The 15,063-nt window shown below is 48.5% G+C and overlaps 1 protein-coding gene across 2 annotated transcripts in view; it reads right to left on the bottom strand.

The window, feature by feature from the left end:
* Positions 1–2,975: 2,975 nt before the first annotated feature.
* The window catches only part of EPHA10 (EPH receptor A10), a 38,582-nt gene continuing 26,494 nt past the window's right edge, over positions 2,976–15,063 (bottom strand). For both annotated transcript variants that reach the window (XM_035119693.3, XM_088672164.1), the window contains 8 exons: positions 12,998–13,123; positions 11,309–11,494; positions 9,116–9,177; positions 8,794–8,997; positions 6,788–6,937; positions 6,369–6,562; positions 6,037–6,201; positions 2,976–5,425 (listed from right to left, as the gene is read on the bottom strand). In XM_035119693.3, the coding sequence (XP_034975584.3) occupies positions 5,311–5,425; positions 6,037–6,201; positions 6,369–6,562; positions 6,788–6,937; positions 8,794–8,997; positions 9,116–9,177; positions 11,309–11,494; positions 12,998–13,123 (1,202 nt within the window). In that variant the 3' untranslated portion in view covers positions 2,976–5,310. The remainder of the gene's footprint in view (positions 5,426–6,036; positions 6,202–6,368; positions 6,563–6,787; positions 6,938–8,793; positions 8,998–9,115; positions 9,178–11,308; positions 11,495–12,997; positions 13,124–15,063) is intronic.

Genomic DNA, 15,063 nt, shown 5'->3' with positions numbered 1-15,063 from the left:
GGCAGCGGCGAGACGACTGTTGCCTGGCGACGCAGACCACACTTCCTTGGAGCATGTGCAGAGCGCTCCTTTCCTCCCTCTTTCAAGGCCAGGTTTGTAAATTGCTCGAAGTGAATAAATGGAACCAGCAGCAGCATCCCAGGCTATGATTCCTGCTCCTGCAATGGGACCCCAAAAGCAGGCGGCCCAGACCTGGGGATCCGCCCACAGCGCCTCCACCCGTTGCCAGGATTCAGAATCGACCTATTGGGCCGCATTCAATCCACTACAAAGCCCAGGCCCTGGGACTGGTTTTTCTGGGCCACTCCTGACACACAGATGCGGCAGAGAAACAGAGCTGGGTATCACTAGGGAACTCCTGTCTCTCGTTGTGAACATTCGCCATGTTTCTCGAGACTTGTGTACTGATGTTAGTGGCACCTTTACACAGTACTGGACCATCCACATGCCATTCTACAGTATTCTGTGTTTTGCAATGCGTCCCCAAATGTTCCCACATTATTGTCCTCAGAGCTGGGACTCTTGCACTATCACCCAACAAAAGTGGGGCATTCATAGTATAAAAATAGGATTTTAGCAAGAGATTACAGGACCCGCACTGACTGGGAATGAGGCAGTACGTTCCCCCTCAAAGGTCTACAGGTGCAGTGTTGAAAGCGGGATTGTGTATAGCTTTCATATACCATCATGAGCATGCCTTTGCTCTCATCCTCCTAATATCACAGCTCTACATTCTTGTCAGTGAAGCCAAATTCACCCTCCTCCCTCCGTTCCACAGGGGGGGGGGGGATGAAATCTCATAGATTCAGAGTTCACATCTTTCTACCCAGGTGAATTCCCAGGCACATCTAGAATTAGTCTGATCCCCCTACCTTGCAGTCTTGATACCAGTTAGTCTTTGGGAGTCCAAAGAGCTGAGTCTGTTCTAGATGTTGATTCGTGGTGCAAATATAGCTGTGGACCATTGGCCCACCTAGTTCAGTCTTGTCTACAGTACGTGGCAGCAGTTTTGACCAGCTCTGTCAGGAAGCATTAAGGATTGAGTCTAGAACCTTCTGCATGAAGAGAAGCCAAAGCCTTCCTTTGGCGCCAGAGTTCGCCTCCCTCTCCATTTCCATAATACTTGCAGGTTGATAGCAGGAACAGCAAGAACCTGGAAGCCTAATTCCTGCTGCAAAATAAGCATGTGGGTGAGTAAACTGAGGAGGTGTGACTGTATCTAGACAACAGGAATATGATAATGTTATTAATGGAGCAAAATGCATCCAGCTAAACCCAATCTAGACTGTTTCCTTACCCATTCCAATGTATAAGCAATGCATGCACTTTGCCATATGTCTTTTTGTGGCTCTGGAATTCATGATGGGAACTGAAACACTTATTCATCTTCATAATGAGAAAGATAAGGAGCTGTGGCTGACACTGAGCACCAAACAGCCACCTTCGGGAAGATAATGACTTCAATTGTTGCCTCTCTGCAGAGCACCGTGATGGATGTGTACATTGGCTGCAGAGCTATTTTGGATATGGGACAAAGTGAGCATTTATCATTGCAGGCAACTGTTGGGGCGGAGCAAGCAGCCCTCCTGAAGCTTGTGCCATTAGCGCACTCCCAGGGAGCTGTTTCTGGTGAAGTGCTCAGAGCTTCTTCCCTCTGACCTGTTGAGGGGCCTTTGGAAAACCTAACACACACAGTTCATGAGAGAATTTAGTTCTGATCTTGTGCCAAAAGACTATTTTCCAATGTGATCTGGGCTTCATTGCAGAGAACAGACTGCTGTCAGTCTGATTACAGCTAGTCCAGAGCTGGCACTTTTTAGCCAAAATACAAGACACCCAAGCTGGGTTAACATTCAGATCATTTAGTATTCAAGGAAGCAAAGGACACGATAGCAGAAACTTTCCATGAATTATTTTTATCGAGAAAAATAATTACCGGTAACAGTAAGCCAGGGAAGGCTTCCCAGGGAGAGAGAAAGAGGACTTGAGAGTGAATCCATGACACAGTTGCCCAGGATGACTTCACTGTAGCATAAAGGCTGTGGTATACATTGCCATCTTAAAACTCAGCAGGCTTGTTCTTTTTCACAATTTGAATCTAAGCTGATTGCATCAAAACACAGTATTTTCTAAGATACAGGGTAGCTATGGATTGTGGCTAATGTGTGTACCCCACTTCCCAAACCAACAGTGGGAATGCACTGGATGCAGAGTAAGCAGGAGTGTGTACACAGCCTTAGAAAGGCAAGGAGAGAGGTTCAAGGAGAAAGAAGGGAGAATTACTCCTCTCATACATCCTTCCGCTCTCTGACAGACGCACCAGAGGAGGTGGTGATTCAAGAGAGTGCAAGGATGGACACCAGCTGGGAGTTCAAGAACTCTAGGGAGAGAAAAGACTGGAGAAACTGGGGGCAGGGGTTGAAACCCCGGGGGGGGGGGACTGGTGGAGAGACAGAACTGTTTTGAGGGCAAGGGCAGACTCAGGGGGATTCTAGCATGTGAGGGCATATTAGACTTGGAGGGTGGGGGAGGCTTATTGCACAAAGGGAGGTGTCCTGGGGAAGCAATTTTGAGATATGCCCCAAAGGAGAGGCCTCTGTTTAATAAAAGAAAAAAGGGTCTAGGCTACAGTAGGGTTTTTACAGGACTTGTTGCATATCACCCTTCTCAGCATTCCCAGTAACCCATCAGTGGGTGAAGATTTGATTTGAACTGGAGGAAGTTGTGCATTTGTGATCTCAGGAGGTCCCACATAAGCTGACTAGAAGGTGGGAATTACTCCTCTCTCCATGGCAATAGATATTTTCATAGGAAACTTGCAACTTGAGTTGCTCTGTGTAGTTAGATCCTTCCTAGCCCACCTTTACAGGTAAAAAAATAAACTATGGAGACAAGGTGCTTGCTAGGGAACACATAAAATGGTGAAGGATCCTTGCTCTTGGGCAACACTGCATTAACAGCCATGCATGTGTCTTAGCTCATTCAAGCATACTGTATTTTATTTTATTTTATTATTGCATTTATATCCCACATTTCTTCCAAGGAGCTCAAGGTGGTGTGCAGTGTTCTCTGCCTCATATTATCCTCACAACAACCCTGTGAGGTAGCTTAAGCTGAGAGGCAGTGACTGGCCCAAGGTCACCCAAAGTCCCCATCTGGTGAGGTGAACAGGAATCAAAGTGATTCAATTTCTTGCTTTAAAATATACAGTATTATTCTCTAGATCAAACAAAAAGATTCAAGTTGCACAGTCTTAGAGAGATGGTGCCTCATAAAGGGAATGTAGTCTTTCCACAGAGGATCTGGACCAATTGGCTGACAAGGCAGGTGAGAACCACCCACTTGTCTTTCAAGCCTAGCAGGCACTACTATTTTCAGTAGCCAAGAGTGGAGCCAATGATTAGGGCATGTACTTGGTTGGCTTGCCCAAAAGAACAGGTCTTCTCCTTCCCAACATTCATCAGATCTTCCTGTATTTTTCCAGAACAAGGGACAGCTGTGAGTTTCTGCATTGCTCGGAGTTCTCACCTGCAGCTTCCCTTGAGTCTGAAGCCTCTATAGCTTGTGCGTATTGGGCTGAAGAGGTGGGCATCCTGAGGGAAGGAGGCATCTTCTCCAAAGCACCGCTGGCATGGAAGGACATGGATCTCCACAATCCCCACCACAAAGAAATGTCAGCTGCAGCCCACGTGAGGTACGGTGGTGCCATTCAGAGCAGCATGCCCACTGTCTGTGGTCCAGAGCTGGGAACACTGATGGGCTCCTTTCCTTTTCAAATCTGTCTGTCTCCAGTAATTATAGAGTTGTAGAAAAAAACAACCATGTGCACTGATAAGCATACAGTAAACTGCTGTGGACCCAAACAAAGGAGGATTGCAGAGGCCCACTTAAGTTAGTCTATCTAAAAGCAAAAGTCTATTTGGCAAATGCCACATTGAGACAAAGAGGAGTGGGCAGTAAAGGGGAAAAGCCACCAGCATGGGAGGAGGAAAAGGAGCCTGGCTCTCCCAGGAACCCCTGCCATGGCCTTCAAAATTGCATCAGGATACCTGCATGGGCACCCAGTGTGGCCTCTGAAGACTAGCCAGGGGGTTCCATCGTGGCTCAAACCACCACCTGCTGGACAGCACACACATATGCTTCCTATCCTGCTGCCTGCAACATACATTGTCTCCAACTCATGACTTGGGAAAGAACCCAATGTCCAGCAAGGAAAGGTCCCTGATCTTAGCTGAGCAGGATAGCCTAGAGGCCTGCCTCTGCTTCCACCTCCCATCAGCTCTGTTCATTTGGTCCAGAGTTTGGGGAGATCTCCCCATCACCCAGTGCAAGCTCCCAAGCCAATTAAGTGCTAGGAGCTGTTATGGTCCAGGCCTCCAAGAGCAGAAGTAGGTATGCTAACCTGCAGCTTTGCTGTTGACTGAGATCAGGAACGAGGGAAGGACTCCTGCTTGTCCTGCAGAGACTGGCTAAGTCAGCTGAAGCTTGTGATACTTTCTCTGCATCCTGCAAAGGCTGTTCTGCTTTGAGGAGTCGGGAGCAATGGGAGTTTGAGAGAGAGCTGTCTGTGGCTAATGACTTCAGGAAGAGATGCCATCACAATTGACTGCTGCCATAATTTGGCACTCAAGAGCTGAGTGGGCTGGAGCTCAGCAGCATGGAAGGCAGGAGTCCTGTGCCCACTGAGATAAGACTCCCAGGGCAGGAGCCCTCATCCTTCCACCCTTTAACTGATTTTCTTTCTGGCCGTGCATGGGTGAGACGCCATATTGGACAAGGGTGGCATCAACACAGTACCATCAAAGTAGCCCATACTCTTGCAGTAAACCTGTTCCCAGTTGTGCATCTTCCTGCTCTTGCCCATGCATCTTCCAGGTAGAGGTGGAGTGTGCAGTCTTCCCATCTGCCCAAGAAGTGATGGAAGGAGGCTGGGAAAGGAGGCTCACTGGAGAAACAGTCACTCTATTGCCCACTGAGGAAATTTCATTGATCGGCAGCTTCTCAGATGATGCATTGCTCTGAGTTTAGACTCTCAGGGGGCTTAAGGGTCACCAGAAGACCCCCCTGCTCAGTCTTCCCTCCAAGGTGCCATTGGGGTGGATGGGGAAGAAAGAGGCCAGCTCTTCAGCTGCTGCAGAGAGGTCGCTCTGGGCCTCCCATGGAAGGGGGCAGTTGGTTCCCACCACCTTCCTGCCTCTCTGGGACGTAGCTGCCAACATCCTCTGCTCTTGGGTAAAGTCTCAGACGTGGTCTCACAGGGCCAGCGGGCAGCCCAAGTTGGTTCTGCAGACACACACCGCTGCCCTGCTTTCACACCTGCACTCCGTGGCCATGCATCTGGATCACTTGAGCCCGGAGCGCTTGGATCCCACTTAGGAGGGTCTTTTGGTGTGCCACAGAGGTGATCCCCAAGCTCAGAACATCTCTGGAAGAAAAAAAAGTGAGACGCCCACTCATACCAGAGTCAGTCTGAGCACAGCAGCTCACCTTGTCCCATCAAGCAGCTAGACTGGGAAATGGGGCAGTCAGATAGAGACTGATGGATGGTGAGGAGTGCCTCAGCAGTACCAGAGCCAGCAAGTGGGAACTGGGTGCAAAGCACAGCAGAACACTCCTGGGGAAGAGTTCTGAGAGACCATAAGTCAAGTCAGTTGCTCAGGAGGCCCAAGAAGTGTGCATCAGACTCCCAGCTGCAGCCACTCAAAAGAGAAAGCCGCCCAAGGAGCAGCAGCAGCAGCAGCTTTCTCAGGTTAACCTGAAGCAGGCTTCCTCAAACTTGGCCCTCCAGATGTTTTTGGCCTACAACTCCCATGATCCCTAGCTAGCAGGACCAGTGGTCAGGGAGGATGGGAATTGTAGTCTCAAAACATCTGGAGGGCCAAGTTTGAGGAAGCCTGGCCTGAAGCCACCCCCAGAGCCAGGTTGCTGTCCTGCTCTCTGGGCCCTTCCCTCTTACAAGGGGCCATAGTTGGGTGTAGCCGAGCCTATGTGTGGCTGGCTGGCAGCAGCCTTCTAGAGGTGAGGAGGTTCACTTACTGTACTGTCATCCTGGCCACTGAATCCAGATAGCAATAGCCAGCAGCCACAAAGCTGTCCTTATACCTGCTCATCTCGATGGCTTCCAGCCACTCCCCAACGGAGCTGAAGTACGGGAAGGAAGAATAAGGGCAGTCGGAGGGAGGGAGGGAGGAGCTGGCAGTCCTGAAAAGAAAGAGAGAGAAGCTATGTGGGGACATCAGAGAAAGGAAGGTCTCATCCCGCAGCACCTTCCACCTCCTCCTAAGCTCAGATGTGTATAAATACAGCCTCTGTCACTTCTATTTTCTCCATGGGCTTCAATGTGGGTGGGTCAGGGATAATGCAGTCACCTGGCATAGGTGAAGGTGCTGTTTCTCGAGAGCTCCGGGGCCTGAAGCATGTTGCCAAGTGTGCTGTGGACCTGGGAAAATTTTGGCCTCTCAGTATAGTCCTTCTGCCAGCAATCTAGCATCAGCTGGTGCAGAGCCGGTGGGCAGTTTGCAGGAGCCGGAAGCCGGAAGCCGTCTTCAATAGCTGTTATCACCTGGAAGCAATTTTTGGAGATGAAAGCCACACCCAGCAGGAGCATGGCAGGATGCTCTCGCTTACCAAAAGCACAAGCACACCCACCACATTCCCTCCCACCACCAAGCACAACAGAGTGGTGGAAAGGCAGAGGCTCAGGGAGTCTTGGCCTGCCCATTTTCTGCTCCTCGTCTACACCACCACCAGACTTGGGAGCAGTCCAGCAGACTAAGGAGCCACTTACGTCTTGGTTCGACATGTCCCAGTAAGGCCTCTCTCCATAGGACATCACCTCCCACATGACAATGCCAAAGCTCCACATGTCACTGGCTGAACTGAAACGGTGGTACTGGGATGCTTCGGGGGCCAACCACAGCACCAAGCTTTTCCCACCCTGGGCATGCATAAAGAAAAGGCATTGAAGACCAGAAAATAAGTAACAATAGAAACAAAATTAATTGCAATTGGGACAAATGTAAGGTTCTTCACTTAGGCAGGAATAACCAGATGCAAAGATATAAGCTGGGAGACACCTGACTTGCCAGCAGTACATGTGAAAAGGATGTGGGTCTTAGTAAGCCACAACCATAACATGAGTCAACTGTGTGATGATGCAGCAAAAAAAGCTAATGCAATCCTAGGCTGCATCAACAGATTTCTGGTGTCCAGATCAAGGGACATTTTAGTACCCCTCTATTTTGTTTTGGTGAGACCCCACCTGGAGTTCTGTGTCCAGTTCTGGGCATCATAATTTAAGAAGTATATGGACAAGCTGGAGAATGTGCAGAGGAAGGTGACCAAGAAGATCAAGTTTCTGGAAACCAAGCGCTACGAGGAACAGTTCAGGGAGTTGGGCATGTTTAGCCTGTAGAAGAGAAGGCTGAGAAGTGTTATGATAGCTATCTTCAAATACCTAAAGAGTGGTCTCAAGGAAGATGGAGCAGGCTTGTTTTCTGCGGCTCCAGAAGGGAGGGCCTGAACCAAGAGATTCAAATGAGAAGAAAGGTGATTAGGAAGAACTTTCTGATGGCAAGAGCGGTTTGACAGTGGAACAGGCCATCTCCTTCTCTGGAGGTTTTTAAGCAGAGTTTGGACGGCCACCTGTCAGGGATTCTTTAGCTGTGATACCTGCATTTCAGGGGATGGACTAAATGACCGTTGGAATCCCTTCCAACTCTACAATTCTGTTGTTCTACAGAAAACACCACACACACGTCGTCTGCCTAGTTATCATTATTATGTATTAAATCTGTATACTGTCCTTCAACCAAAGATCATAGGGCTGTTCACAGCATAAAAATACAAAATGAGAAACAAAGTTCAGGTCTTTCCTGCTGCCAGATCCCCATTTCCATTCTCTCTCTTCCCCACCTGCTACCGGAAAGCTGGCCTTTATACTGCACATGCAGCACAGCTGGATTGCTCAGGGGAAACTCTGTCCCAAATTCATTTAAAATGAGCTAGTTAACGTTCAAAGCAAGTTGTGTGTGTGTGTGTGTGTGTGTGTGTGTGTGTGTGTGTGTGTGTGTGTGTGTAGAGAGAGAAAGGAAGGGAAGTCCTGAAATATTCAGGCAATTGTTAAGTTCTCCTGCTAGGTGGCTTACAATTAATATTTCATGAGGCAGCTTGTCACTTGCCCAGCGCAACCCATTTAATGTCTTTCATCAAGGAAGATCACAGCAGCAGCAGGAAGAGAAAGAACAGGGAAGCCAGGAGGGCTTCCCCATTCAAAGCACAGGAAGCACCAAGGGGCGATTCCAATGCCCCTTGCAGTGCTCCCCCTTATGCCTCTGTACATACAGCTTCCTGTATATCCGCTGCCTGCCTTCTCCTCTGCTTTCATCAAAATGCTTCAAAAATAGTCATCCTGGTGGGAACTGGAAGGTGTCATTCAAAGGCCTTGGTGTGTATTTTGATACTTAAAATGTTCACAGAATCATAAAGTTGGAAGGAACCCCAAGGGTCATAAAGTCCAACTTCCTGCAATGCAGGAATCACAGCTGAAGCTTCCTTGACAGGTAGAAAACCTCCAATGAAGGAGAATCCACCACCATTGGCAGAGGAAAAGACTACTTCAGAAGATGGTCTTCCAAGACTCTCCCTCCTTGGAGGTTTTTTAACAGAGGTTGGATTGCTATCTGTCAGGGAATCTTCAGCTGTGCTTCCTGCATTGCAAGGGGTTGGACTAGATGATCCTTGGTGTCCCTTCCAAGGATCTATTATTCTTCCTGCCCCCTCCCAAATACATACCAGCGTGCTGAAAACCATCTCCATCTTCTCCTCCTGGCCTACCCTGAAGCCAGAGATTTTGCAGACCAGCTCCCCATTCACCAGGACGTTATGCGCTGCCAGTTTCTTGTGGACGTAGCCCATCTCAGTCAGGTATTTCATCCCAGAGGCAATCCCCTGTAGCATGCCAATCAGCTGGGAAGCCATGAGCTGTCCCTCATGCCGCTATGGGTGGGAGGAGAAAGATCCGTGAGGCTAGCTGGGGGGCGCATCAGCAGAGGACTCTGCCAGGCAGGTGGCTGGCATATAGCTCATCCCACTATCAGGGAAAGGTCTCACTCACCCGCAGGAAGGAGTCCAGGACCCCATTCTCCATGTACTCCATCACAGTCATCATTGGGTTCCCTACACAGAGAAACAAGAATCCAGTCTCTGTGTCTGTCTGTCTGTCTGTCTGTCTGTCTGTCTGTCTGCCTGCCTGCCTGCCTGCCTGCCTGCCTGCCTGCCTGCCTGCCTGCCTGCCTGCCTGCCTGCCTGCAAACCAGCTGGATGAGACAGAGGGCTCTTTCTATGACATTAGGTAGGTCAGGAAGATTTTAATCATGCGCTGGTAGCAACATCACATGCATGTTCACACAGAGGCAGTGTTGTAGTGCTGTACTTCCTGCACTAGTAACAAACTGGAGCAGATTACCTTTGAAGCGCCCTTGTGGGTAGAAGCAATTGCTTGGTCCCAGTAAGGCAGTTCCATGGAGCGATGCCATGCAAGGAGCAATTGCCCACCTGCTTATGCTGTTGCCCTAAAACTCTCCTCTCTGGACTAGCCTGATGAATGAAGACCAGCTGTTCAATGAACCCTTTGCAGTGAGATTGGCTTCCCAGCTTATTAAATTAGCTACAGAATCCCTAAGCATCTTAGTGTTGTGGGCTGGAATTGACACATAAATGAACCTTTGGCCTCCAGAGTGTGTAGTCCCATCATTTCTGGATAATCGTCTTTCTAAACCACATTAACCACCACAAACTCCACTGAAAGCAATTAAGAAAACCATCAGTATTCTTTCCCTGCCTTCACACAGGACAGTCACTTTCCTGAGATGGCTTTTAAATCACCCAGGCAATTAGGCAGAACTGCAGCTACACACACACACACACACAAAAAAAACCCAAGCCAGGCAGCAGCTGCTTTCATTTTTGCTGGCCACAAGTAAGCGCGTAATTATTCTAGTCCCTTAATGACTGTTAAGGAGAGGAAGGGCATTGGGGCATTTGCCTGCCAGATCACACTTTTCCCTGGTTTAAGCTGTTCACAGAACCACCTGAACTGCCTCACAGTGTGAAACCAGCATGCCCTTAAACACCGAACGTTCCTAGGAGTGCCATGCGCAGGACGACCAGCAGCCGCTGCCTCAATGCAAAGGTGTATTTTCTAAGCACATAAGTAGAGCCTGCTGGATCAGACCAATGGTCCATCGAGTAGGCCTTGATAGTCCTTCAGTTTCATTGAATGTCCATGAGTTCTAGTAATATGGAAGAGAGAGAAATGTGTTCTTCGCTCCCCATGGGTGGGACGGGGGACAGGGGCACAGAAGAAAAAAAGACAGCAGGTTCTCTCACTTGTAGGGCTGCATTCCCTCCTAGGTCTTGGGGCTGCATACTAGTAATGGGCACGGCAATGAATGTGACCCTTATCCTTGCACATGGGCGTAGTCAAGGGGCGGCAGGGAGGGGCAGCTGCTCCCCTTAATCAATAAAAATCAATAGAAATACATAGCTAACAGGTTCTTCCCCACAAAACAAAAGGCCTGCCCCCCCAAAAAAACCTGCCTATGCCCATGGCAGTAGGATACGTTCTATCCACACAAAAGGCAGACTTTTTTTTTACACAAACATACCACGCCTCCATTTTAGCAAGGAAGAGGCAACACCACAGCAAGGAGATTCCCAATGCCCTCCAGCAGGAACAGTTAGGAGCACTGTCTGGAAAGAATCCCAAACCCCAGGTAGAGCAGCCTGAGGTTCCAGAATACAAATGCGGAAGAGAACCAACTCCCTATATATATACATATATACACACACACACACTGGGTTGAAATCTAACTTGGGCATCTTCTCAACATACACTTGGCAAGGCAGTAAAGGTCAGTGCCTGATACAGTGGTACCTCTACTTACGAATTTAATGCATTCCAAACACACATTCGTAAGTCGAAAAAAATTGTAAGTCGAATCCCATAGGAATGCATTGGGAGAAAAAATTCGTAAGTAGAAGCAACCCTATCTAAAAATTCGTAAGTAGAAAAAAATCCTATCTAAACCGCATCCAAGATGGCGGACGGAGCTCCGTTCGTAAGTAGAAACATTCGTAAGTAGAGTTATTCGTAAGTAGAGGTACCACTGTACACAGTCTTGGACCTCCCTTGAAGGTGTGCAACGCAGGTGCCTCAAGGGGCTATGCAAGGAATGACTGCCTGGCGTTCTGAAGGAAGCACTATCTTCCGGCATGCAAATGGGCAGAATCCATAAGTGTTTCTTACCTCTGGTAACAACTCCCTCCAGGCGGATAATGTTGGAGTGGTCAAACTGGCCCATGGTGCTGGCCTCAGTGAGGAAGGTGTGGACCTGCTTTTCGGAGCAGCTGGCTTGCAGGGTCCGGATGGCCACAGGCAGCTCCCGTTTGCTGGGGAGCTTCAGACACCCCTGGCAGATGTCTCCAAATTCTCCTGCCCAGGAGGAGGATCCGGAGTTAGAACCAAACTCCCTCTCCGAGTAAGCAAGAAATCCACATGCAGCAGCAGCAACACACACACACACACACACACACACCCACACACGGACTCTGAAAGCGGAAAGGGAGCCAGTGCTGAAATACAAGGGCCCCTCAGTCCCTTATGGCTTGCTACAGAGGGTTTTTTTATTGGAAAAGTTCTAGCAGCGAGGAATGGCAGAGAAAGGCAAAAGCTGGTGTGTGCCAGTTCAGAAAGGGAGAAAAGGGGTGGGGTGGGGTGTGCTGCTGCAGCTCTGGGAGAAGACCCAATGTCGTTGTTGTTGTTTCTCTTAAATTTCATCTAGTTTGTGCTACTGTGCTGTTTTGGATTATCTATCACCTTTTATGATTCAGGACCCATGACTGCTCTAACGCAGTGGTTCCTGAACTTTTGGGGGACACTGCCCCCTTGGTTCCATAAATTCATTCCCAGTGCCCCCTTCCCTGTAAAAAAGAGTTATTCGGAGTAGCAGTTTGCATGACCCACCAAGGAAAATGATAAATAACACAATAAGATTGAAAACACTAACAATTGCACATTTACTCAAAATCTAATTAACACTGTTTAATTAATTCAACAAACCTGATTAACTTCATCTAGTGATACCAGCTTATCAAAGTCTGATTTAACTTGATTCAGTGATACTAGCTTTTCAAAGTCAAATTCACACACCAGCGCTCCCCTGCGGCCCCCTTGTCTCCTAGTTCTGCACACACACCCCAGGTAATCCCACTGGGAATCACTGTTTTAATACCTAACCAGATGCAATCAGTTCCTACAGTTTATCCTCAGGTTCCCTGGAGGCTTCCCCTGCTCGAACAGGTAGGTAGCCGTGTTGGTCTGGATCGAAGTAAAATAAAAAAAATTCCTTCAGTAGCACCTTAAAGACCAACTAAGTTTTTATTTTGGTATGAGCTTTCGTGTGCATGCACACTTCTTCAGTTACCCGAACAGTTACCTTATTCAACCCACATTTTACTAGCTTCCTCGCAAGAATATTGTGAGGGAAATTGTCAAAAGCCTTACTGAAATCAAGATACACTATGTCCACAGCATTCCCCTGATCCACCAAGCTTGTAACTCCATCAAAAAAGGGGGAAAAAGAAATGAGATTTGTCTGGCCTGGGGTTTTTTTTTTGAGAAACCCATGCTGGGTCTTAAGCAATCACAGCTTCCTTTTCTCAGTGCTCATAATTATCATTGTAGACAGTACTGAGCTAGAAGGACTGATGACCTAACTCCGCACAAGGTAGCTTCCTAGGTTCTTTAAGAAGAGGAGGGGGGCATGCAACATATGGAGAAGACAGCAATAGGGCTATGCCCTCTCCAGGTCAAGGGGCTGCCACATAGGTGCACATCTGCCTCCCCAACACAATGAAGCATGGAAGGAAGGGATTGTCGGGCAGCTTGCCCCACAGGCCCACTGAAAAGCAAAGGGCCTGGATCCACAACACTCACCTGTCCCAAGCAGCTTTTCTATTTTGATGCTGGAGCTATCAAGTTCCTTGGCAAAGAGAGAGACAGCCTGTAGGGGGTCTTCACAGGTCTTGGGGTCAACATACATCCTCCGGGTTGGTATCTTGACTACATTGGGGCAGCAGAGATGGCGTTAAGGCCTTTTGCCAACATTGAGGTGCTGCAAATTTCCCCAACCTGGCAGAATCCAGCCAAGAAACAAATATTTTCCCCTGCTCCTGCCATCCGCCCCCTCCCTGTGTCTTCTCCGTCTTGGAAACCTGCCTTCCATGTCCAGCCCTTTTTGTCACTCATCCAGAATAAAGCTACTTTTGAGGCTGGACCTGTAGATAGAAACCCTCTAATGTGGCAGTTTAGACAAGAAGCCAGGATCTCTCTCCTTACCGGAGGGAAAAGGGGAAACCAGCCTCATTTAACATCTTTCTAGGGAGTTAATACATAGCAACAGTTCCTTCCTGGCTGGAACACAGACATCTCTGCACAGACCAGGTAATGTGTGTGAGCAATGTTGTAGTTTAACCACTTACCGAAAGTGTCCTGTAAGTGACTGTATTAAAACTTGTAAGTTCCTGAAGGAAATCAGTTTATATTTGATGCCTTGGCAAACTTAAGTATTTAACTTGCATTGGACATACTTTGAAGGAAGGTTTGGAACTGGTGAGAAAAGGTACACACCCACTGGCTTTGATTGCCTTTGGCCTGGACCCTCAGAGGGGGTCTGAAATTCATGAGCCCTACTGTTTGTTCTCCTGCTTTTCTATACAGCCAATAAATCAGATGTTTTTGCTACTCAGTTGTTGATGGCCTCTGTTCCATCTGCCTTGGAGTCCTCTGCAGGACCAAGCTGTAGCTTAACATCATCAGACCATAAGAAGAGTGTACTGGATCATGCCCATGGCTCCTCTAGTCCAGCATCCTGGCCAACCAGATGCCCCTATGGGAAACATGCAAGCAGGACCTGCACACAAGAGTCCTTTCTTTTCCGGTGGTTTCCAGAAATTGGCATTCAGAAGCATTTACTGCCTTCAGCCATGGAGGCAAAGCATAGCCACCATGATTAGTAGCCATCAATAGCCCTCTCCTCCATGAATTTGTCCAATCTTCTGTTAAAGGCATCCAAGTCGGTGGCCATTACTGCCTCCTGTGGGAGTTATCTAGCTTAGCTATATGCTGCATGAAGAAGTGCCTTATTTTATCTGCCCTGAGCTTTAGTATTGAACCCAGTGTGCATTTCTGATGCCTTCCTTCTACCACTCTAGTGCCACAGTTTGTGGAGCTCAGAGCAGTTGCTGAAGCCTAACCCAGAGCAGGATGTGCCCTCTTAGGGAGCTGCAGCCATCAGAGTACATGAAAATAAGGCCCTGGAGGGTTCCTTGCAGGAGCAGTTCCTTAGGGCGTCTGCCTGGGCAGAATGAAGAGGGGGCCCTGCAAATGCACACTTCAGAGTCAGTCTGGAGAGGAGAGGAGGGAAGACCAGGATGGCTGTCATGTTTGGAGTCTAAAACGGCACCACTGTAGTTCATCTCCGAAGCTGGACTCCAGGAGAGCCTCTTGCCACCCCTACATCACTAGTAGCAAGAAACGTCCTGCCCTTTCTCCCTGCTTTGCTTGACCACCCCTTCAGGAAGCTGCTGAGTGCAGGGTTCAAATCCCCACTCAGCCATGAAGCTCACTAGGTGAACATGGGTCAGTCACTGCCACTTGGCCTAACCTGTCTTACAGGATTGTTGTGGGGAGTGTACTCTACCTTGAGCTCCTTGGAGAAAAGATGGGATATTGATGACAACGATGATGATGATGATCATCATCATCATCATCTCTGCAGATGATTGTGCAAAAGGATTGTGCAAAAGAGGTGGGGGTGAGTCCTTCTGGCAAAGGACACACAAAGTGCCCATTTGCCTAAAAGGGGGCCTTATAAGCAGATGGATCCCTACATTGATCAGTCAGAATTTCCCCTGAAATCCAGTATGTGGGATTATTTTTTTCACTGCATGGTAAGCCATGCATGCTCCAGAATCCAGAGGGAGAGAGGGACGGATTCACAG

Source organism: Zootoca vivipara, chromosome 6, assembly GCF_965207765.1.
Source record: "Zootoca vivipara chromosome 6, rZooViv2.hap1.1, whole genome shotgun sequence".
In the NCBI taxonomy this organism is placed as follows: domain Eukaryota; kingdom Metazoa; phylum Chordata; class Lepidosauria; order Squamata; family Lacertidae; genus Zootoca; species Zootoca vivipara.
The sequence above is the reverse complement of the archived record's forward strand: the minus strand, read 5'-3'. Positions and strand labels throughout refer to the sequence as shown.